This window comes from Zingiber officinale, chromosome 4A, assembly GCF_018446385.1.
Source record: "Zingiber officinale cultivar Zhangliang chromosome 4A, Zo_v1.1, whole genome shotgun sequence".
NCBI lineage: Eukaryota > Viridiplantae > Streptophyta > Magnoliopsida > Zingiberales > Zingiberaceae > Zingiber > Zingiber officinale.
Genome location: NC_055992.1, coordinates 118,393,521 through 118,416,912, shown reverse-complemented (window position 1 = coordinate 118,416,912; position 23,392 = coordinate 118,393,521). Strand labels below are relative to the sequence as shown.

The 23,392-nt window shown below is 37.2% G+C and overlaps 1 protein-coding gene across 2 annotated transcripts in view; it reads left to right on the top strand.

The window, feature by feature from the left end:
- The first annotated feature begins 3,736 nt into the window (after positions 1 to 3,736).
- LOC121970750 (endoribonuclease Dicer homolog 4-like) overlaps positions 3,737 to 23,392 on the top strand; it is a 53,287-nt gene continuing 33,631 nt past the window's right edge. The window contains exons 1-10 of one of the 2 annotated variants that reach the window (XM_042521658.1): positions 3,737 to 4,383; positions 4,488 to 4,639; positions 4,725 to 4,902; positions 7,932 to 8,042; positions 11,087 to 11,227; positions 11,321 to 11,390; positions 17,725 to 17,789; positions 17,891 to 18,034; positions 18,121 to 18,249; positions 22,296 to 22,431. In XM_042521658.1, coding sequence (XP_042377592.1) covers positions 4,575 to 4,639; positions 4,725 to 4,902; positions 7,932 to 8,042; positions 11,087 to 11,227; positions 11,321 to 11,390; positions 17,725 to 17,789; positions 17,891 to 18,034; positions 18,121 to 18,249; positions 22,296 to 22,431 — 1,039 coding nt within the window. In that variant the 5' untranslated portion in view covers positions 3,737 to 4,383; positions 4,488 to 4,574. Of the gene's footprint in view, positions 4,384 to 4,448; positions 4,640 to 4,724; positions 4,903 to 7,931; positions 8,043 to 11,086; positions 11,228 to 11,320; positions 11,391 to 17,724; positions 17,790 to 17,890; positions 18,035 to 18,120; positions 18,250 to 22,295; positions 22,432 to 23,392 lie in introns of those variants that run through there. The other variant, XM_042521659.1, reaches the window with a different exon arrangement.

The following is a 23,392-nucleotide window of genomic DNA, read 5'->3' as shown; positions in this document are numbered from 1 at the left end:
AAAGTGTAATCTGTATTGTCTTGGCTGTTGTGAACATAACAAGTTGTGAAAACTAGTTTTTTTATTTCTGCATGAAGTGAGCTTGATTTCCTTATCATGACTCTAATTATCCAGCAAATTTGGTAATATTCAGACATGTTCTCAGTTCATTACTAAGATAATCTTATTTTATCTCTACTTGATTATAAATTTTTATATTTTATTGATTGGGGAAAAATTATACATGATTTTTAAAAGGTATATTTTTGATCATTTTAAAACTGAAGATATAATTAAGATTGAGCAAAAAGAGTATGTCTTGTCTACCCATAGTGAGAAATTGGTCGTTGCATATGACCTTCTAAAGTTACCAGCTGAAGGCTGAATCTGTGGAGATTGTCATTTTAATCTTGTTCATCCATGAAAACTTAATCTATGATGGTTTACATATGATCTCCTGCCAATTATGTACATTTTCTGAGCTTGAGTTGTTCCTCTAGGGTGGAGACGCCCAAAAAACTCTTCATTCCTCGCGCGGTGCATGTCCAGATCGCTCATTCCTTGCCTCCTCAGAAGATTGAAATTTTTTAATCATTGGAAGGTTGGGCAGAGGAAAACATATTGGTGCATTTGAAGCCTATTGAGAAATGTTGGCAGCCACAAGATTTTCTTCCAGATCCTTCATCAGAGGGGTTCAATGAAGAGGTTAAGGAACTGAGAGAGCGGTGTAAGGAGATTCCTGATGACTATTTTGTTCGGTTGGTAGAGAGATCGTTGTAGAGAGATCGTTCTTGTCAGAGATGGTAAGCGGTTCATGAGTTTTTTAAATAAAATAAATTTGGTTATTTCGGTTTAAAACCGAATTAACCGAAATTATATCGGTTCAGTTATTTCGGGTTTTTTAAAAATTTCAGTCGGTTCGATTGGTTCGGAAGAAATTAGGTTTGTTCGGTTTATTCGGTTCGGTCGGTTCAGTTTTGACCGAATGCATAGCCCTACTTACACTGTTATTTTTTAACCATAATTTGATACATTACAATATCAATAATTTCTCCTAGGTAGTACAATGTGAGTAGTTGTTGCTAAACATGAGTAGCTGTTACATGTTGTAGTAGTTAATGTCAAGTAGTTGCTATAATAGCGAGAAGCCAATCGGGACTGTAGGGTTTAACCACGTTGTATCAATCAATAGGGTTCAACTACAGTTGCTGCTTCAACAAAGATAATCTTAAATTCGAAAATCCTAAAATCATTAAGTCTCATTGTAGCAACTAGGAGACGAATCAAAATCCTAAAAATTCAAACCCCTAAACAAAATGAGATTCAAACCCCTAATAGAATACTTACGATGAAGGCGAATAATTGGATGAGAAATAAGTCGTCGCGGTGAGATTGATTGACGAAGACACCGTGTGGGCACCGATCTACTATGATTGATATTCTTTCAAAATATTTTTCACACGGCAAGTTTAGGGGTTAAACCTTTGGCTAATGAGGGTAAAAATATAATTGCACCGTATAAATATTTGCACAATAATTGTAAAAAGGTAATTGGTAAAAAAAGGTTATTTGGAGATCAGCAGTACCTATTACACGTTGTAGCAGCTATTATGGAGTAGCTGCTAATCAGAAGTAACTGCTACACAGTGTAGCAACTACTCTTGACAAGCTGCTACAACGTGTAGCAGCTTCTGACGACTAGCTGCTTCAACGTGCTGCAGTTGCTCCTACAACGTGTAGAACCTCATTTAATTGATCTAAATAAAAAACTGAAATTAGCTATGATTTATTATTGGTTGAAAATGCAGAGTAACATCTTGTTGAGTGTAAATGAAGGAAGAGCTATTACATCGTTGTAGTAGCTAACATTCCAAGTTAGTTGTTACAAGTTGTAGTAGCTACATGAAAATTTAGCTGCTACAAGGTGTAGCAGTTATTTGTCGAAGTAGCTACTACAACATGTATCAACAAAGCAAAGGTGCTGCAGCAGCATAAATAATTTTTTAGCAAGTTGATATACAGCTACAAAAATATTTTTAGGGTTAATATCTACTAGAAAATATAGCTAGTAAAAAAACGACTTACCAAGCGGCTGCTACAAGTTGTAGCAACTACATAGAGAGTTAGCTGCTACAAGGTGTAGCACTTAACTGTCGAAGTAGCTGCTACACGTTGTAGCAACTATATGGACAGTTAGTTGCTACAAAGTGTAGCAGTTAACTGTCTAAGTAGCTGCTCTAACTCGTAGCAGCAAAGAAAAGTCCAAGTGGCTACAGGCGTTTGTAGCAGGCGTTGACGTTGCACGTCTTAATATAAATCCTTCCTTCCTTTTATGACCACCATTCCAACTTAGCTGCTACAAGTTTTAGTAGCTACAAGGAGAGTTTGCTGTGAAGTAGTTGCTGCAATGTTTAGAAGCGAAGCAAAGACGTTGCATCAGTAAAAAATAATTTCAAATAATTTTTTTTACCAAGTTGATATACATTAACTTAAATATGTGTAGGGGTAATATCTGCTAGAAAATGTAGCTACCAAAAAAATGACTTACCAAGTGGCTGCTTTACGTTTGTAGCTGCTACAACGTGTAGCAGCTAATGCGCAGATGTGGCTGTAGCCTACAGGGTGTTTGTAGCCGGCGTCATCCCTGCACGTTATAACATTAATCCTTCTAATATATGTATGCTATAACGGTGGAGAATAACAAATTAAAATGAAACAAATTACCATTGATAATGGAGAGAGATGGTAAGCTCTCACAGCAGCTGTGAGATTGAAGATGTCGGTGAAACTTTTCCGGCGGAAGCTCGAGGTTTGACGGACGATGGACCACGAAGATGGAGGGAGCGAGAGAGAGAGAGAGAGAGTGGCGAGGGAGATTTTAATTTGAGAAATTTCCCACGCAAAAATTTTGAATAGAAGGCGGAAGAGGAGAGAGAATAAATAACATTTTTTTTTAGCGAAATCGAGCTGGCAACGCTACGTCTACGCGTCACTCAGCATATCAAATATGTATATCTATATATATAATTTTAAAGTTTGGTTAGGATTACATCAAGAAAAGCTGGTCTGATCCAAATAATTCACCAATGCAAATACACGTTTCCATTACCTTTAGCATTGATGATATCGAAATCGAATGATAACATGATATAAATTGTGAACCCTCACCTAATGTAGCAACGGAGATACTTAGTGGCGGAATGAATGAGGACGAACATAGAAAGGGGCCATCCTATGGTATCCATAACAACTATTCTATCTAAAAATTTTATTTTAAATTTTAGATAGGATAATTAAAAATTTTTTATATCAGTTATGCTATCCATTTCTTAAATTTAAATTTGATGAATAATGATTTTCTAAATTTAGAGAATGAAACATCTATCCTAAAAATAAAATATATATTTTTTAATTTCTCTCCTTCCACTTAATCTTTTTAATCTCTCATCTTCTACCCATTTCATAAATACAATAATAAAAAATAGAAGAAAAAGAAAAAAATAATAAAAAAAATGAAGGATGATAAATTTTTTAAAATATTTGATGTAATGTGTAATGAAAAATAATTATCTAAATTTAATAAAATAAATTATTTTATTTTAAATTTTAAATATAATAATAAGGAATTGAAGTTTTGATTAAATGTTGACTTCCACCCTCAGTCATCAATCATCAACAAGCTGATAGATCTCGCTAGTGGGAGCTAAGTTTGGAGTTTTTTTTTTTTTTTTTTCAAACCCGCATGCCAATCCAAGTACGCCGCTAGCCGACCAGGCCTAGACGGGTCACGGCACAACCAAATTGAACGAATCGTCAGCATTGAATCGCTGGTGAAGGAAGCATCGATAGGAGATAATGGAGGCCGAAGTCAGGAAGTACGTTTCAGACCATTGGGATCTTCAGCAGGAGGCGTTCAAGTAGATTGCAGAATCGTCAACATCTTCGGCAGAAGGCGCTGCCGGATCATACACATCGGCAGAAGGCAGGAACGCCGCCGTGCTTCTCAGGAGTTCAGAGTGGCGGCAGCGACCGAGGATGCAGATCTCAGGACGTATTAGCCGTGTCGGGGAGTTCATCGTCGATCGATGGGGCGCGCCGATGCTCCCTAGACTGTAGCTGTTGTAGCCGGAGGAGGAGGCGACGACGTAGGAGACGAGCGGACGCCGGGCTGACATTTATTTTTTCACCTCATCTGGCTTCCCTCGCTTCGTGGTCCGCTTTCTCGCCGGCGCACCAAGAGCCGATCGCTTCGCCATCAAAGGGATGCCGCCGAGTAAGCGAAGTGATTTCGATCGACCTGACGTCACGGCGTCTTGCCATCACTACCGTTCATCAGACTGAAGTCGGACGGTTCCAGTTATCGGAACCCATGATGCACCAAGTTTTTGATGCGGACGTCCCACGGTACGAAATGCCTTTCGAATTATACTTCCTGCCGTTACCTGACAGCCCGCATAAATCCGATTCCTTCGGCCCCAAGTAACACGGTCGCAAAACCTCGTTAATAGTTGTTGCTCTCCAGTCTTGCCGAGTCCGCGCACTTCCGTCTCGGACTTCGCTTTTCTTCGTGAGTGTTTCGCTGGAAGCCAAGCTTGATGTCCGGCGGCGAAAGTTCACTGGCTCCCAGTGGAATCAAAGATCCGAGGACGATCGCCAGAAAGTAGAGCATTTTGCGCTTTGATCAGTTTTTTTTTTTTTTTTTTTTGGGTTTTGTTTTGATTGGCCGATGGCAAGCAATTTCGCAGGTATCAGTTGGAGCTTTGCAAGAAGGCTGTGGAGGAGAACATCATCGTCTATTTAGGTACCGGGTGTGGTAAGACGCATATCGCCGTGCTACTCATGTACGAGCTCGGCCACCTCATCCGCAAGCCTAGCAAGAGAGTGTGCATCTTCCTTGCCCCCACCATCCCCCTTGTTCGTCAGGTATGATCTTCTCGTTCCTTTTCACCCCCTTTCCGCATTACTGAGTAGTGACGGCGCCGGGAACATCTTCTATAGCTGGTATTTTTGAATGGGAGCTTACAGCAGTGGAATTAAGATCCTGATTTCACTAATCCCGTGCGGTTAAAGAGCTGCAATGTCTTCTATAACTTGTGCTGTGTACATTGTTTTTGTCTCTAGGGAGTTCTAGTTTTTCTGTTGATCCCCCAGCCGCAATTTACTTTCTGTTGTAGGATAATTAGTCCTAGCGTGGAAACAATATTGCCGCCCCATTTTTATTGTAATTTGTACTATGAAACAATATCAATCTGATACAACTATTGCTAAGATTATTGGACTGACCTCTATACTGATACTGGTTTCTAAGAGGAGCGACTTCAGCATTGTTGTTCCAGAGAAAATACTGAAAAAAATAGAGCTAGAATCTTCACAGGTCAGAGAAGAGTTGGAACTGAAACAGAAGAAGACAGCATGTCGTTCAGGCTCGTTATGCACCAAATATTTTGATGTGGGGCGGTGGCTTGCTTCCAAGCTTTGTGAAATAGAAGTTTTGACATCAAAGAAACCCTCAAAAAATAATACTCTTATCGCATGGACCACCGGGTGTCGTGGAAGAAGTCCATATAAGAATGAGATCTTGGAGGCTTCTCCACTAGCTCAACCTCAGTGCTAGTGCTTTGTGTACAGTTACTCACAGTGTGCATGTTTAAAATATATTTGTGAAGGGTTATAGTACTACCTTGTCTTTGGTAGTTTTATCAAATTTAATTATCAAATTTACTCTAACATTAGAATCATTGGTACAGGGAATCAGTAACAATTTTTTGTTTGATAAATTCATAAGATTGAAAGGACATTCATTTTTTTAGATGATACGCGCGAGATAAAGTTAATACGGCGATAAAGGTGGACCCCCCAAAAAAGGGGTCAAAATGGGAAAACTGGTAGATGTGGCGGTTAAAGTCAAGATGAGGTCAAAGGCACCAACAAAAGCAAGGGCGTGCTCGAGTTGATCACATGGCTGATCGGACGTGGGTGTTCAATCGGACCACTCGCTTGGCCAAACTTTGTGACCCAACCCTTAACAAGCAGGCTGGCCGGCCTTGCTGAGTACTACTGACCTGAGTTGATCGGGAATGTCACCGATCGGACATGTGCCTTTACGGTCAAGGAGGAGGCCGAGTTGCGGACGACACCCCATGAGGCCGAGCTTGTTGTTCCCTTTGAGTGACGACCGATCAGTCCAACGTGGGCCCCATGGACTTGTGGTTCCATACTCTTTTTTGGAAGTTTGTACTGCAAAGGACAGAGAATATTCTGCAGACAAATCTCACTTTAGAAGCTTCTCGTCTGTCTAGTCATAGAGACTTGCATGCCCTTTTAAGGAAAGGTGTCAGAGTCGCTTTATGGGTTGTCCTTTCTTAGGCATATTTTGGAAAGTGTGCAAATGCTTTGGGATGCGTGCTTAAGCATAATAGTGGCAAAAGATGAATATGCTCGTCCCATCGCCCCCGCCAACCCGCCCCAGGACCAACACGGAGGAGGTAAATCACGGTGACTGAGAAGGCAAGTGGCAAGGGGGGTGAGTTTACACGGGTTGTAGGGTTTACGCCCCACCAGTCCTGAGATTCGACCTCAAGACCTTATGTGGCAATCAACCTGCCACTTACCAACTCAGCTAAGCTCCCGGGGGGGGGGGGGGGGGGGGCTGCTTAAGTATAATAGTGACACTATAAAAGGGGGTCTCCATTTACAGGCAAAGGTACGCGATGTTACATATTCCCACATGCTCTTTGCTAAAGTTCATCTTCACTATTCCTTCTAAAAAATCGATCACTGACTTGAGCGTCGGAGGGCGAACGCCGAGACCCCTTCCCTAATCCGACACTAACGCTCTTTGTGTTGCAGGACAATGCGAAGTCTTCATTTGGTCAAGAGTAGAACCACGTTTCCAGCTCACCACCTTCACCGCTTTTGGACAGGATCAGAGGTGTTCACTCAAAATGCACCATAGTCAAACAGTTTGAATTCCTGGTGGAATAGTTACATATAAAGACTGACCTTAACAACCATCAACAAAAAATAACTGACTTTTGCCACTGAAATAAACTCTCATAACTGCAGAAAAAAATACTGAAACTCTCATAACTGCAGAAAAAAATACTGAAGGACGGAAGTGACAAACAGTCTAAGGAAGCGTATCTTGTTTGTAGGAGTGAATCCTCTTTAGCTATTGCCAATTCAACATTGCTTAGTAGTTGCTTATCTATTGATAGGGTTTTCATGATTGCCATTGAGTTCTTTGGGCATTTGAAAGAAAGATTAAGGGTAATTAGCTAATTTCTGATGGCCAAAGTAGAAAATGTTTTTGCACAAAAGCTTCTATCGTATTCCCTTAGCAATACTTGATGGTGTTTAGGGGCATCTTTAGGTTGCATTTGAGTAAATGGTGTATAAGTGTCCTGGTACTCAATTTTTTTTACAATTGTATTAAGATATGTGAAGGGGAGCCTTGATAGTCACAAGATTCAAAGGTTTGAAGGGAGATGGGTGAACAAGATGCAACAACTTGAAGGAGAAGGGAATTAACAATGCAGATTAGGTTTTTCTAATATTGGCTTTGAGGTTGTTTTGGTGGATGAATAGTGAAGGATAAAAGGTTATTTGTTAAATTATATTATTCCATATCAAGAAATGTATGCATTATGCTAAGTATAAGAAATTGTTGCCATCATATTGTTGAAATTTGTGTACTTTGATGCATGTTTAAATGAAGAAATTGGCTGATTGTTGTCTTTGATGTCAACATTGTTTTCAATTATATTGTAATACATTGTGTACCAACAGAAATTTAGGACTATTTTATATAGTGACATTTTATTTTTGTACTGTTAAATTTCTTTTGATTAATGTAGATATGTTTATTGTTCCAAATTTGTTAAGTTTTCTGCAATTTTGTTGAACGTAACTACACCTTAATTATGATTATTATATGAGTATTATTTCTGCAGCAAGCTGTGGTGATAGAGAATTCAACAGATTTTAAAGTTCATTGCTACTATGGAAATCAGAAGAATTTGAAGGACCATAATGCTTGGAATCAAGAGATTAATAAAGCCGAGGTGAATTTTACATTTACTTTCAATAACTTTATCCTCTATATTAGATCATGTATAATTAATTTTTAATTGTAGGTCATGAGTCCAGTTCGAAAGAGAAGACCTTATGCCTTATGTTTTCTTTATGCTAAGTGTTACTCTGGTGCGATAATGTGGTATGATTTGATTCAAAAAAATATGGGATGCTATATGGTTTAGAATGTGGAGGAGAGAGTTTTCTATCCCATTCTTGCTTCTAGATAAGTTGTGGCGCTTGATCTTCTTTTTTCACTCATACCCTGTTGTTGGGAACCTATGGAGTTCAATATAAGGTTTTAACCTCTCCTTATCCTTAGATTGGGAATTTGCATATGACAAGCAAAATCTCATGATAATGGGAAGTGATTGCCATTAGAATTGGTCAGCCATATTCAGATGCTTAACTCTTAGAGATCTCTTATATGCTATGTATGAAATGACATCACCGTAATAATTTTTCCAAGAGTGTGCGTGTATGTCTTAAAACAAAACTTTGTACCACTAGCAAAATTCAAATGTATTCATACCTTTCTTCTACTCCTAGTTCTATCAATTATGGTCATTAAATATTTGTAAACTTGTTTAAATAATAGCTATGTTAATGAAATAGTCATTGCCTCATTCTTTAGGACCTAAATTTGCTCAATCAGTCTTGAATTTTTTTTTGGATATAGCTGTATATTTATTTATTTTGAGTCAAGAATCAACAATGACTTGATGAACTGTATCATGCATATTAAAATAACTGGTTAATAAACAATATAATCCTAATTTTGTTATCTTTTGTTTATTGACGACATATCTTACTAAAAATACATAATGGTTTAGTAAGAAAAAGGTGAATAATTTTATGAAAAAGGTGAATATATATATATTTTTTTGCAAAAGGTAACATCAAAAGACTTTTGATTTTGCACCATTTGTTGTTGCGTCATATTTTATGAATATGCTTTCTTCGACAAGGAATGAGTTAGTTTGTATAGGGAATCCAAATTATATGATTCTGTCCACAAATCTTTGATAGGTGGATCTGGTATTTATATTGGATTTTGGCATGAGAAGTCATTATAGTTAAAAAAAAAAATGATCTTTGATTAACATGACCAAGTTTAATTGTTATGTTGCATTACTTTGCATGTTTGCACTTCTACATCAATTCTGAACATAAAACCTGATTGATTCTATTCAAATGTCAAAAATAAAGAAAGCCCCATATTGGCTGAATATTTCTAGGTAGTTTTACTGCTATTTGGTTTGGAATCTTGGTAAAAGAAAAAAAAATCTCTATGGAAAGGGAAAGGAAGGAGAAAATAAGAAAAAAATAAAAGTGAAACCATAAAAGACAAGAATAAAAAAATAAAAAATAAAATAATGGCGGCCTTGCGGCTGGGCTAGGTGTTGTCACATGGGGTCAGGGTTGCCCACCACGGTTGGGTGAGGCAATCCCGTGCAACGTTGCCCACAATCGCGAAGCAACCTTGTTTGGGTTGCCGACTGCGGTTGCACGTAGCCTCGCTTGACGCTCGATCGACCAAGCGGGGCTGTTGACTGTGGTCGAGCGGGGCCGCGACCGCATGAAGCTAGCAGTTGCTGTCGTGCGAGTCATGATCATGAGTTAGGAGAAATTCGGATGCACCGTTGGGAGAAAGAAAATTGCTTTCTGTGTAGTTTGGGTAGATGAGAAAATGATCAAAAAATATCCGCAGATGGAAATCTTTCCATCATGGAAATCTGTTTGCCCATTAGGTAAACAAAAGAAAGAATAGTAATTCATCCTTTTTTATATACGAATTAAATAGGGGAAAATTTCCCCAGGAAAGTTTTCCACTTCATTCTCCATATACAGAGGGTAAGAGTTGGAGGCTTGGATTGAATGTTGAATTTGGAGTCATAAGATCATAAACTTGAGAGCTTGGCTTAGATTGGGTTGGTGTAAATCTAGTGGATTGGGTGATCAATTTACCTTTCGGGAGTTGCTTGGCTAGAAAGCTGTTGGATTGGAAGCGACTGAATGATGTCAATTGGGGTGCTGTTTATAAGCTCTAGGAATATTTTCTGGGTACTAAGGTTGAATGAAAAAATACTCAATCTCCTGGCGCTCATCACCAAGTGTCCAAAATGATCCATGAAATTGGACAAGGATTGGAAGATTTTAACTTTCAAGCCCTTAGTTATTTAGTCTCTCATTGCTCATCTTTTATCACTAGGAGATGTGGGATTTATTGCGAGTAAAGTTCCAGTTAAGTATCGAGCTTGTGAAATCCTAAAGTTGGGCTACGAAGTTTTCTTTATTTGTAGAGTATGACCAATTATCTCTTATGATGAGCTTGGTTAGTGGAAACTATTTGGAGTATTGCACTTGACACATCATAGGTTGTAGAATAGGAGTGAGTTGTCTAAACCATATAAAATTGTCTTGTGTTAGTGTTATTGTGTCTTTATTTCTTTTTCTCTGTATACTTTTGACACAAACAACTGAGAATACACGAACATATTAATTTTTGTTTTGTTAGTATATTTGTATGAAGAATTAACGATTTAGTGTGTTGTCTACTCACCCCCTCTAGCCGCATCCTAATGATCCTATGAAAGGCTTGAATCCTACATCTTACAAGGGTTCTCTTGTTGATAGAGTTTTTTTGTCACTGTTAAGGTTATTCACATGTACCTTGATTGCTGAAGATGGGAGAGACTAAATATCTTCAGGCTCCTGTCTTCTCTTTGTCTTCTAAACTTCCTCCTTATATTTTTCCCTAATCCCATTTTTTCCTATATGGAACAAGCTCGAGCCAAACAAAATTATTGCAATTACACCACTTTTATGGAAACACCTCTAGCACCAAACTAAATGTAAATGAATGGAAAAGTTCTGGACACAAAAATGCAACATCTGTATTTTGTAACTATACCTTTTATTATTACTTCTTATGTAATTTAGTTACTTTTTCTGTAATTTTCAAGATGGTTTACATTTTAGGGTGACAGACACTGTGTATCTGATTTGCATAAGCTATCTTGATTCTTCACAGGTGCTTGTTATGACACCTCAGATATTATTGCATAGCTTACACCATTGTTTCATTAAGATGGATCTAGTTGCTTTGCTGATTTTTGATGAATGCCATCATGCACAAAAAGACAAGAGGCATGCCTATGCACAAATAATGAAGGTACTTTTTACCATTTACCTGAAGATAATAAAGTTGCTACCTCTGAAATTTCAGCGTGGTTTTGATTCTTGATTTTTCTTAACAATTTCCTAGGAATTCTATGATACTAGCATGAAAAGTCCTCGCATATTTGGGATGACAGCTTCCCCTATCATTGGAAAAGGTAATTTGTCCTAGTATAAAACCAGGAATCTTTGTATTCATTGTAAAATGTGTGCCATGTTTATCTTGATTTCTGATAATGCCTGATAGGCCTTCATGGATCTTTTATTCCTTAGTATTGATGACAATTAGAATGATATTTGTGATCTTTATTATTTATAAAAATACAGTAACAAATGATAGTTTTGAAGACATAATTACACGTGTGAGTGTGTATCATTCTCACCATTGACTATGTACAAAATAAAAGGAAATATTTTATACAATTGAACTTTATATTTTATGGACTATATCTTATAGTATTCAATTTTTAATTTAGTGCAATAGAAATCTTTGCATTTGTATAAGGGCAATAGTGTAAATGGTATGCAGTCAATATGCCATCATACCATTTTTATAATGCTGATGCACATACATATATGGTTACAGTGAGGACATAATTAGCATTAGTTTTGCTACAATAACAATACAATTTGTCTGTGTAAGTTCACATCTTTAACAATCTAGTTAATTAAATCTAAGCAATCTGTATAAACACTTTTACATCTATCATTTAATATATCAAGTAAACAACATTAGGGTACCATAATAACAATATCAACCAATTACATATGAATGCAAGTAATCAAATGACACTATACAAATAGTTTTTAGAAATGCATGATATTTGTTGTGAGAAGCAAGGGTAGATAAGTCTTTTTATCTTTTGTTAATAAGTTGATGCTTAGGGTTGTGTGGCTATATAAGCATATGTAATTCTCCTGAAATATTATGAATATTAAAAAACTCTTTATTCCAACATGGTATCAGAGCAAAGTTCCGATCCCTAACCCTAACCCTAGCCGTCGGCGCATCTTCTTCCTCTTTTGCCCTAGTGCCGACCAAGCTTCCTCTTCCTTTCTTCATCGCAATCTCCTGGCGCCGATCAAGCTTTCTTCCCTTCTCTCTGCCACGTGCAGATCTCCTTCCCGAAGGTGCCCACAAGGTTGCCACCGCCCTAACTTCACTGGCAAAGCTGTAGTGATCTACTGGTCACCGGAGAGCAGCACCTCCTTCAAACTGCTGTGAATTCCTGCACTTCACCTTCTCTCGAATTCTTTTTCTTCAGCCCAGTCTACTGCCGCCGCCCCTTCCAGAAAAATTTTAATGGCGGACAACGCTAAGCGAAACCTCGGGGATTTCTGCGAACCCTATGTCTTCTTCAGGACAGGTACAACCGGTTTTCACAATGGCAGGCACTGGAGGGTCCGGTCTTCAGATAGTATCAGAAAAATTGTCTTAGACAAATTATGCATCTTGGGCAATTGCTGTTGAACTTTATGTCGAAGGCCATGATAAACTTGATATTCTTCATGGCACTAAAGTGAAACCAGATGAAAAGGATCCTAGCTTTCGCACTTGGCGGCGTGACAATATTCAATTAATGACTTGGATGCTTAACTCTGTTAATTTTGGCATCAAACAAGTCATTCTTCATAACAAAACAACGTACGACATGTGGAAGACACTGGAGCAGATGTATGGACGTCGACATGATATGCTGCATACTTATCAGATCAGCAGTCAAATTTTCAAACTTGAACAAGGTTCTATGTCAGTCACCAACTATTTTGCTACTCTGAAGGGACTGTGGGATGAGTTTGACTACTACCGGATGGAAAATTGGAGTTCCACTGATGATCATCAGAGATATTTAAAGCTTCTGGAAAAAGACAGAATTATTAAATTTTTAGATGGACTTACTGCAGAGTTTGAGAGTTTAAAAGGGCAAATTCTTGGTCTTGATCCTACTCCTTCTCTAGAACAGGTTTACTACAAAATTCTAAGTGAAGAAGGTAGAAAAAGGACCATGAACAACAAGGGGATTTCCACTGTAGGTCCTCCGATTGGGGAGACCTCTGTCTTTATTGGTTCTGCAAACAAGTTTCGGCCTGGGGGAACTAAAAGACAAGGGGACAGATTTTGTCGGCACTGCAAGAGAACTAATCATGATTCAGATTTCTGTTGGGAAAAATATCCAGAAAAGAAACCTGAAAAATTTAAGCACAATGCTAAGAAGGCTCCTAATAGTAGTAATATTGCTATCCAAAAGTTAGAAAGTGAAGAGACTATTGGTTCCTCTGTGTCCTATATCACGGGATTGCCTTCTACTGATATTGTTAACCTCCAGCATCTTCTCTCTCGGCTTCAGGCTTCATCTTCGGCCTCTACTCCTGCAGACTCTACTCCATTTCAAGCGCACACAGGTATCCGTGGTCTGGGATTAAGTGTTATTGGTCCCAGTTTTTACAACCCCTGGGTCATTGATTCAGGAGCTACGGATCACATGACAAATGCTGCTAACTCCTTTATTTTTTATTCTTTATCCTCTGGGCAGGAGAAAGTGATCATTACAGATGGAACCAAAGCCACTGTTGCTGGCAAAGGTTCCATAAAACTTACAGATCATTTTTTCCTATCTTCTGCACTTCACGTTCCTTCCGTCTCTATTAGTAGCATTACTAAACAACTACAGTGCTCCGTAACCTTTTTCCCTGATCATTGTGTCTTCCAGGATCTCGAGACCAAGCAGACGATTGGGACTGGCCGTGAAGTAGGGGGTCTTTATTATTATCAGCTTGAAACAACATCTGCTCTGAAATCTGCAGCCAAGTGTTTGGGAACTAAGCATCAAAAAATTCTTTTATGGCATTCTCGGTTGGGACATTTGTCTTTTCAATCTTTGAAAATTTTATTTCCTAGTCTGTTCCTTTCTGTTTCTCTTCAGTCATTCCAATGTGAAATCTGTCAGTTATCCAAACATTGTAGAATACATTTTTTTGAGTCTTTAAAGAAGAATTTGTCTCTATTTGATCTTGTTCATTCGGATGTGTGGGGCCCTCTCCTGTGACTTCTTTGGATGGCTATCGATATTTTCTATCTTTTATTGATGATTACACCCACTGTACATGGCTTTATTTGATGAAAACCAGGGAAGAAGTTCCTCGTCTCATTCAAAATTTTTGTAGAATGGTTGAAACCTAATTTAACTCAAAGGTGAAGATTCTTCGTTCTGACAATGCCCGTGAGTACTTTGCACAGTCTCTAAATACTTTTCTTGAAGACTCAGGAATTCTTCATGAGTCATCTTGTCCCTACACACCACAACAAAATGGAGTGGCCAAAGAATCGTCATATTCTTGAAACAGTCCGTGCACTATTATTTCAACGTCACTTACCCAAATATTTCTGGGCTGATGTTGTTCTTGCTGCTGCTTATCTCATCAATCGATTGCCATCTAAAGGTCTCGGGAACCGGTGTCCTCTCACTATTCTTCATCCTAGCGTAGAGTTGTTCTCCCTTACACCTCGGGTTTTTGGTTCACTTTGTTTTATACATGTTCTTGGTCCCAAATCTTCTAAACTTGATCCTCGTTCTATACGAGGAGTTTTTATAGGGTATTCCACTTGCCAGAAAGGCTACAAGTGCTTTGATCTTATTACTAGGACGAGATATATCTTGAAGGATGTTACTTTCTTTGAGTCTGAGTCTTATTATTCTCCTCAGTCTCATCCTCAGGGGGAGAATATTACCTCTTCCTTTGTGCCTCAAGTGGTCGTTCCTCAAGTTCCTCAAGTGGTTTCTTCTCCTATTCCACTGGATGTCATAGAAAATAGAAAAGATGCCCCATCACTAGGAAAAGATGCTCCATCACTGGGAGCACAGTCTTCACCAGATATTATTACGTATAAACGACGAAGACACAAGCAAGAACCTACTATTGATCGGCTAGTTGAATCGGATGCTCTGGCTCCTGATCCTGTGAAGCAGTTATCCTCATCAGTTGAGCCAACCGCACCTCTAAATATGAACGAGCTGAACCTTCCGGTTGCTGTTAGAAAAGGTGTCAAGTCATGTACTCAACATCCTATCTTCAACCATGTTTCATATTCTCGTTTGTCTCCTTCATATCATGCATTTGTTTCACAATTATCAAACCATGCTATACCTTCTTCCTATTATGAAGCTGTAAGGGATTCAAGGTGGCAGGAAGCAATGAACGAAGAAATGGAGGCTCTTAACAAAAATGTACTTGGGAATTAGTTGATCCCCCAAAGGGGAAGAACTTGGTTGGTTCTAAATGGATCTATGCTATCAAGTATAACTCAGAGGGTGAAGTGATTAGATATAAAGCCAGACTTGTTGCCAAGGGATTCACCCAAACATATGGGGTAGATTACTTGGAAACTTTCGCACTAGTTGCAAAGCTGAACTTGGTCAGGGTAATTCTTTCTCTTGTTGCTCAATATGATTGGCCTCTATTTCAGTTAGATGTTAAAAATGTCTTCTTGAATGGTGGCCTTTATGAAGAAGTATACATGTTGCCACCACCTGGAATTGAAACAAAAGGAAAGGTTTGCAAGCTAAGAAAAGCTTTGTATGGGCTTAAACAGTCTCCCAGAGCATGGTTTGATAGGTTTTGCAAAGTCATGATATTGTTTGGTTTTAAACAAGGGAATGCTGATCATACACTCTTTATAAAAAGGAAAAAGGACAGCACTACCATTCTTTTGGTTTATGTTGATGATATGATAGTTACAAGAGATGATGAGGTAGAAATCCAGGCTCTTAAGTCCAAGTTAACATCAGAATTTGAAATTAAAGACCTTGGATCATTGAAGTACTTCCTGGGTATTGAAGTCGCTCGGTCAATGAAAGGAATCTATGTATGTCAGAGAAAATATGTGTTGGACTTACTCAAGGAGACAGGGAAGCTGGGTTCTCGGCCAGCGTCTACTCCTATAGAAGTAAATCATGATCTTACTAGTTCTAGTGGGGAAGATCTTACAAGTCTGGAAAAGGGAACGTATCAAAGGCTGGTTGGAAAATTACTCTATTTATCTATGACTAGGCCTGACATCACCTATGCTGTTAGTGTAGTAAGCCAGTACATGCATGCTCCTAAAACTATCCACATGAAGGCTGTTGACAGGATTCTAAGGTACTTGAAATCATGTCCTGGAAAAGGCTTGCTGTTTAAAGGAGGTGGTGATCTGAAGGTGGAATGCTATTCTGATGCAGATTGGGCTAGTTCTCGAGATGATAGAAGGTCCACTTCTGGCTATTGCACTTTTTTGGGAGGAAACTTGGTAACTTGGAGGAGTAAGAAACAAAATGTTTGTGCACGGTCCAGTGCTGAAGCTGAATATCGAGCCATGGCACATGGTCTTGCAAAGATGTTGTGGTTGAGTTTTCTGTTGACAGACATAGGATTAAAGGTTGAATTACCTCTCAGGTTGTATTGCGACAACAAGGCAGCAATCAATATTGCAAATAATCCAGTACAACATGACCGGACTAAACACATTGAGATTGATCGTCACTTTATTCGGGAGAGACTTGATTCTGGAGAGCTATGTCTGTCTTATGTTAAGTCTGAGGATCAACTTGATGATATGTTTACAAGAGCTATATCCCAAGTTGTGTTTGGCTCTTCTCTTAGCAAGTTAAACATGTTTGATATATATGTTCAACTTGAGGGGGAGTGTTGTGAGAAGCAAGGGTAGATAAGTCTTTTTATCTTTTGTTAATAAGTTCATGCTTAGGGTTGTGTGGCTATATAAGCATATGTAATTCTCTTAAAATATTATGAATATTAAAAAACTCTTTATTCCAACAATATTTAACTAAGCAATGGATATTGTAGAATATTCATTATATAATTAACGCTGATAATTAGCTAATTCATGTCGTAGAACATCCATGACTATATGGGCAACTATTATGTGACTACTATCTCTCTATGCTTTGGACTTGACTCTTCGTTGGGTGCTTGATTGCTCATTCAGTGTGAGAAATAGTAGCAATGCTCGTGATAGTGGCGATACATACAGAGATAGACTTGTGACAAAAAAGATGCCTCAGTTCCAACTTTGATAGAGTATGCTGCAGGGAGCGATGATGCCAATTGCAACTTTATTTTCAATAATGCACCCTTTTAAATTCTAATATTGCTAGATTGGTTAGATGCAACCAATATTAATGCCAATTTTTCTTGTATGTTGTCTTGAAAATACGTTCTGATCTCTATACTTGTTAATTGTGTAATTCTCTGGATTTCATTGCATATGAATGAAAGATGATGACAAAATCCAAGGAAATATATACTCGATCACTTTCTAGGATCACTAATTCACTATCAGTGAATAGTGAGCATTATTGATTAAATTCTCTTTTCTCTATTGTTTTCTTTGTAATCTGATTCTTCATAATCTTCTGATATTGAACTATTATTTTATTGTTTCTTCTTTAAATGTTCATTCTCATTGTTCTTAAGAATATATGTGAGCTACAGGAGCTACAAATCAAGCGTTCTCTAGCAAATGTGTTAATAGTCTTGAGAAGTTGCTTGCCGCCAAGGTATATATGATTCTTTTTATGAAATATTGTCTGTGTAAATTTCCCCTTTTCTTTATACATTTTGTTCCAATATTTTCTCTATTGTTTTCTTAATTTAACAGGTGTATTCTGTTGATGATAAAGCAGAACTTGAATGTTTTAGTGCTTCTCCAGATGTTAAGGTTTACTATTATGATCCAGTTTTTCGAATGGCTTCAAGCCTCATTGTTGCTCACTCTGACAAGCTCGAAGAAATAAAGCTCCAGGTGAATTGGTATATATATATATATATATATATATATATATATATATATATAACATGGCTCTAACTTTCATGTGTTGTCTTCTGCAGTGCATCTCCATGATCAAAGATATGTTTTCTGATGTCAGAGAACGTCAGAAAAAGATCAAGATTTTGTCTAGATTGCATGACGATATTAATTTTTGTTTGAATCAGATTGGATTAGTTGGAGCTTTAAAAGTAAGTTATTCTTCTTCTTTCTGCATGCTTGTGGTCAACTTGTTAATTCTGATACGGAGATATTTTGACTGTATAGTGCATGTTTGTGGTCACCATTTTTTTTTGTTTCTAAAGTTCCAACTTCCATTTTTTGTTAGTATTTTTCTTTTTCTTAATATTTCATCTTGGTTTCTTATGCTTTTTCTCTATTTTGATTTTTGGTATTTTACTAGTCTTGCTGTAATCATGAATTCAATATAATTTAATTTGTTCAATTATTACATAATTCTAGCAATCATTGCACTAAGCCTCTTCTCAATTTCAATTATTACAGAACAATTAGTTTGTCGTGCTGAAACTCATAGTGGTATATGATGATATGTATTTGTACCTGTGTGCTAAAGCCAAATCCAAATAAAAATTAGTTTCAAATAATTACTTAGGTGAACATTCAAACATCTCTGCTTAAAGGATTAGATATGACCCCCAAGGCTATGGTGTAGCGGCAGGGTATCCAGGTTGTTACCAGATACTCGTGGTTCGATCTCAGTTATGACATATTTGTAGGAATTTTTCCTCCAAATGGGGCACACAACCAAAGGATGTTGGACTTCTGGGCTGCCTGCCGCGAGCACTTCCTAATTTACCCTGGTGGCTGGTGAAAAAATTCTATGGAGTCGGGTCGGTTATATCATTTTTTTTAAAGGATTAGATATGACTATAAAATACAATCATCAACATCAAATGTGTCTTAACTATCTGAGGCCGGCTACATGATCTTATCACTTTATCAATCTCTATTTAATTCTATATTTAGTAATATTTATATTAATTAAACCATCTCTTTTACATTAACTAATTTTTGTTTTTCTCCTTTTATAATCTCTTGGATTTGGAGTTGCACTTGATTGCTTTAGGATATTAATAGTTTTTTATTATTTTTATCTCTTCTAGCCTTTACACATCTATGTTAGCATTTCATCTCTATGATATCTATGATGTTTAACTTTTTGTATTTACTTGCTAATAGCTCAAGACTTTGATCCGGAAAGTATGTGACATACACAAGTCTCATTAACTTTGTTTTTTTAGCCTAAGAAACATCCCTTTTTTTAAGGGAAAATTGCATTTCATTCATTCAGAATGCCCTCACATAGTTTCAAAATTGTCAAACTATCTTTAGAGTTTTCAAAAGCATCTCATTTCATCCTCTAATCATTAACTCCATTACTTGACATGACATACATACTACATACCTACTTGTCATCACCCTTTTGTATGAACTGACGATGTTAATAGTCGGAGGATGAAAATTATAAGAGTTTATAAGCTTTACAAGTTCTTTTTTTAATCATTTTAAAGATCCAAGTGTTGTTTTGGAAAAACAAGTAAATCTTGACGGACATTTAAATTTCCTTTTAAATAATAATTTCAAGATATATGAAATTGTTACCTACAACTTTATATGGATCTACTTCTCTTAAAGCCTTACATTTCAGCTTTAACCGTTTTGTTCTTAGTCAGGATGAACTCTCAAAGTTTACTATTAAGATTTATGATTGGCCAAGTGTGTGAAAGTGACCTCTACTAATTCATAATAAATGGGAGCACTTAGCCAATGGTATTAAAACGAAGAAAAGTTAGGAGAACTAAAGGGTGACTAGAAGAAATTAGCTTTTGAAAGGTGGTAAAACATTAGAAATGACATCATTCTTCAATAGTTGTATGATTCAATATTATCCCATCGGGATGGATAGCTGGCTAACGCATGGTGGAGGTGTTGCCACCATGAGATCTGAGAGTCAAATCCCGGCTAATAGTTGGGTGCCTGCCCTCCTGCATACGCTATTCAACTGCCCAAGGCTAGTAGCCACCCATGATTTACCTCTTCCGTGTCACTAATGGTCTGTTTGAGAGGAGGTGAGGGAAGAGGAAGGAAGGGGAAATAACGGGAAGGGAAACTTTGAACCTCGTTTGGGAAGGAGTGAGGAAAGGGAAGGAAAGGTAAGGAAGGGTAAGCGTTAACTTTCATTACCCATGGAAAGAGAGATTTTCTTACATCCCGAATTGGGGTGTAAGGAAGGGGAAGGGAAATCAAAAAAAATTTTATTCCAATTTTATCCCTGTTCTTAATAGTTTAAGAAATGTTTTAATTTCTAATTTTGCTATGTCGCCGGAGTTCAATTTATTCGCTTTCTTCACAGCTCGCTTGCCGCCAGATTATTAGAGGAGGGGATTCAACACGTCTTCTAACTGAATTGAAGGGAGAAATCATTTTTGTCATAAAAATTTAAGAGGATATCTACTATTTTTTAATTTTTCCTTCAAAATTTAATAAGTTTTTAAAGAATAGAAATTCTCGCTATCATCGTTATCTTTCAAATTTTTTTATTTAAGGTTTCTAAAATCAGTATTTTCATTATTTCTCATTTAATTACTTGATTATCGATAATCCATTGTTTTGTTATGAATAGTATAAAAAAATTAATTTTTATTAAAAAAATAGCTAATTTAAACGATAATATAAAAAATTAATTTTATTATTAAAAATATCTAATTTAAATTTATAAAATAAATATTAATATTATGAAAATTTTCTAATTTAAAAAGTAAGGGTATTTTTGTAACTTTATCTATTTAACCTTCATTCCCCTTGCTTTCCTCCCAAACAAAGTAACACATGTTACATTAATGAACCTTCCCTCCCTCCCAAAAAAGGAGAAGTTAAATATTTTACTTCCCCTTCCTTCCCCTCCCTTCCCCTTCCGTTAATGAACCTTCCCTCACTCCATCCAAACAGAGGGTAAGGGATGGACTGGCGGAGGCGTTGGTGAGTGAATCGCCTTTGCCACCATGATTCAATATTTTCTATTTTTCTTCAATAGCTGTGAGCACCTTCAAATTTATTCTCGTGGTCGGTGGAAAATTTTCGTGGGGTCGGGTTGGTCATTCCCAGGATTAATAGGTGTAAGTTAGATATCTGATCCCAACTTAAAAAAAAAAATAAAAATATTTTGTTCAAATTGTTTCATTTTCATGGGCTACTTTATGTTATCTTGATTAAGCCAATTCAAGGTCACATAGTTTAAAATCTCTAGTTGTTTCGCTTGATACATGTGAAACATTTTGTTTCGCCTGTGGACCGACACTGGCATGCCTATGGTGCCGACACGCCCGAGGCCTGCACACGTGTCGTGTGAGCCTAGCGATGCTCCTGGAAGCTTCGCACATGCTTGGCGATGCCTCCGGATGCGTCATGGGAGCCCAAGAGCATAGCGAAACATGAGATCTTTGGATGCATTGCGCGAACCCAGGAGCGTCGCAAAACACTAGAGCGTCATAGACCAGGAAGGGCTTTAAGGTTTTTAAGTTAGGTTTAATTAAATAACTTGGGTTTAACTATGATTGAGATAATTTAGATAGACTTAATTAAAACCTAATAAAATTATTCCATTAATTTAAGATATATATATAGATATATTGATTTTTTTTAAAAAAAAATAGATTTTTTTATTTTTAATTAATATATTTTATATTTAAAAAATATCAAAATCACATCAACGCGACATGATACAGTAACAAGACTGTGTCATTCCCGTTCGGGTTTGAAATCTCGGCACATGTTAAGATTTTAAAACCGCATATATTTGGTTTTTCCATTCCATCAATGAAATTGCTTGTTTCCCTTTGTCTATTCTTAAGCTTAGTTTTTGTTGTTTTAAGTCAGCATGCATCTTCAGTGATTTCTTGTCTTATTAAACTGCATTGACGTTCTGTATGAATCATCTCGCTAGCCACCATGCTTCCATTCCCAAGAAAAAAAATGATAAGTAAAACTAATTTGCTTTTATTGGACTTCGGATTCTATTTCTGCCATATAATGACCAAAATTGCTTTGCATTAATTCCTCATGGTTCATTTAACCATAGATGTGACATTATTTCTCTCCTGGTTAATTCTTTCTTTATTTTGGCTACATTTACATATCTTGCTTAAAACGTTTCCTTGTCTACATCCTGATAAAATGTTTTCAATGTTTTCTTCCTTTACCTTTATATGCCTTAAAGGCTACACATGGCCTTTTAGCTTCAGATGTGACTGATTTATCAGAATTAGAGAGAGTGAAGATTAATGGTGACAGCTGTCATATTCAGCACTATTTATCAAAGGCAATGGCTGTGCTGCGCTCTAACTTATTGGCTGGTATGTTTCACATCCTGGAGTTATTACTTCCTGTTCGTGAATCAAATTTCTTGTCTTCTATTTAGTTTTTTTTTTTTCAAAAAATTTTCTGAACCAGAATCTTGGCTAGCTCTGGAGAAATTTTCATGGAAGAAATTGTTTATAGATAAAGACAATTGCATATGTCACATTCCAATGTGCAATTTTCGCAAGTGTACAGTCGTCATCAGGTAATAAAATATCATCATCTAGGATCATGAAGTCGAGTACTACACGTGCAAAGTAGGCTATCTAGGTTTGTCAAAATCGAGAGAGTTTGTTGTCAAAGCAAATGAAGTATGAAAGCAAAATGAGAAGTTGTGAGAAAATCGATTTTAATGACAATTTTAGGTCTTCGGTTTCACCTTGAGAATCCTTGATAATGTAACTGTGATGCCTCTCTTTTATCTCAATGTCGATCAATCTTGAAAGTGGTCTATCATAAGGTAACCGATGCTCCCTTTCGAGTTTTCACCGGTGTATCTACCCAAATGTGATCCCTACTTTGATGGCAACTTACTAGGGTGATCGCTTTCTCATGGAGGATTGTATCATAATGCCCCACAATCCCTTATACCGCTACCGTTAAACTCCTTACGCTTTGTGATAATTAATGATATACTCGGAAGGGTTTGAACTGCAACCCCTTGAGTCTAGTTATCATAGGTCCGAGATTGGACTTTGCCTTTCGGTTCTTCCTCCTCACTAGTCTGTGCTAATATCAATTAAGACATATTAACATGTTATGTATGCTAATAACTAATGGATTAACACATCATGTGATAAAAGTGATTAGGGAGTCGACTTGGGCTTGGTGCCTCATGAACAAAATATTTTTGTTTAGGGTCTTGTTAACTAGGTGTCAATTGATTGAGTTTAGTAATCTAATTGATTACTGAACTCATGGAAAAAGCTAGAATTACAAAGCTGAGCTGCAACAATT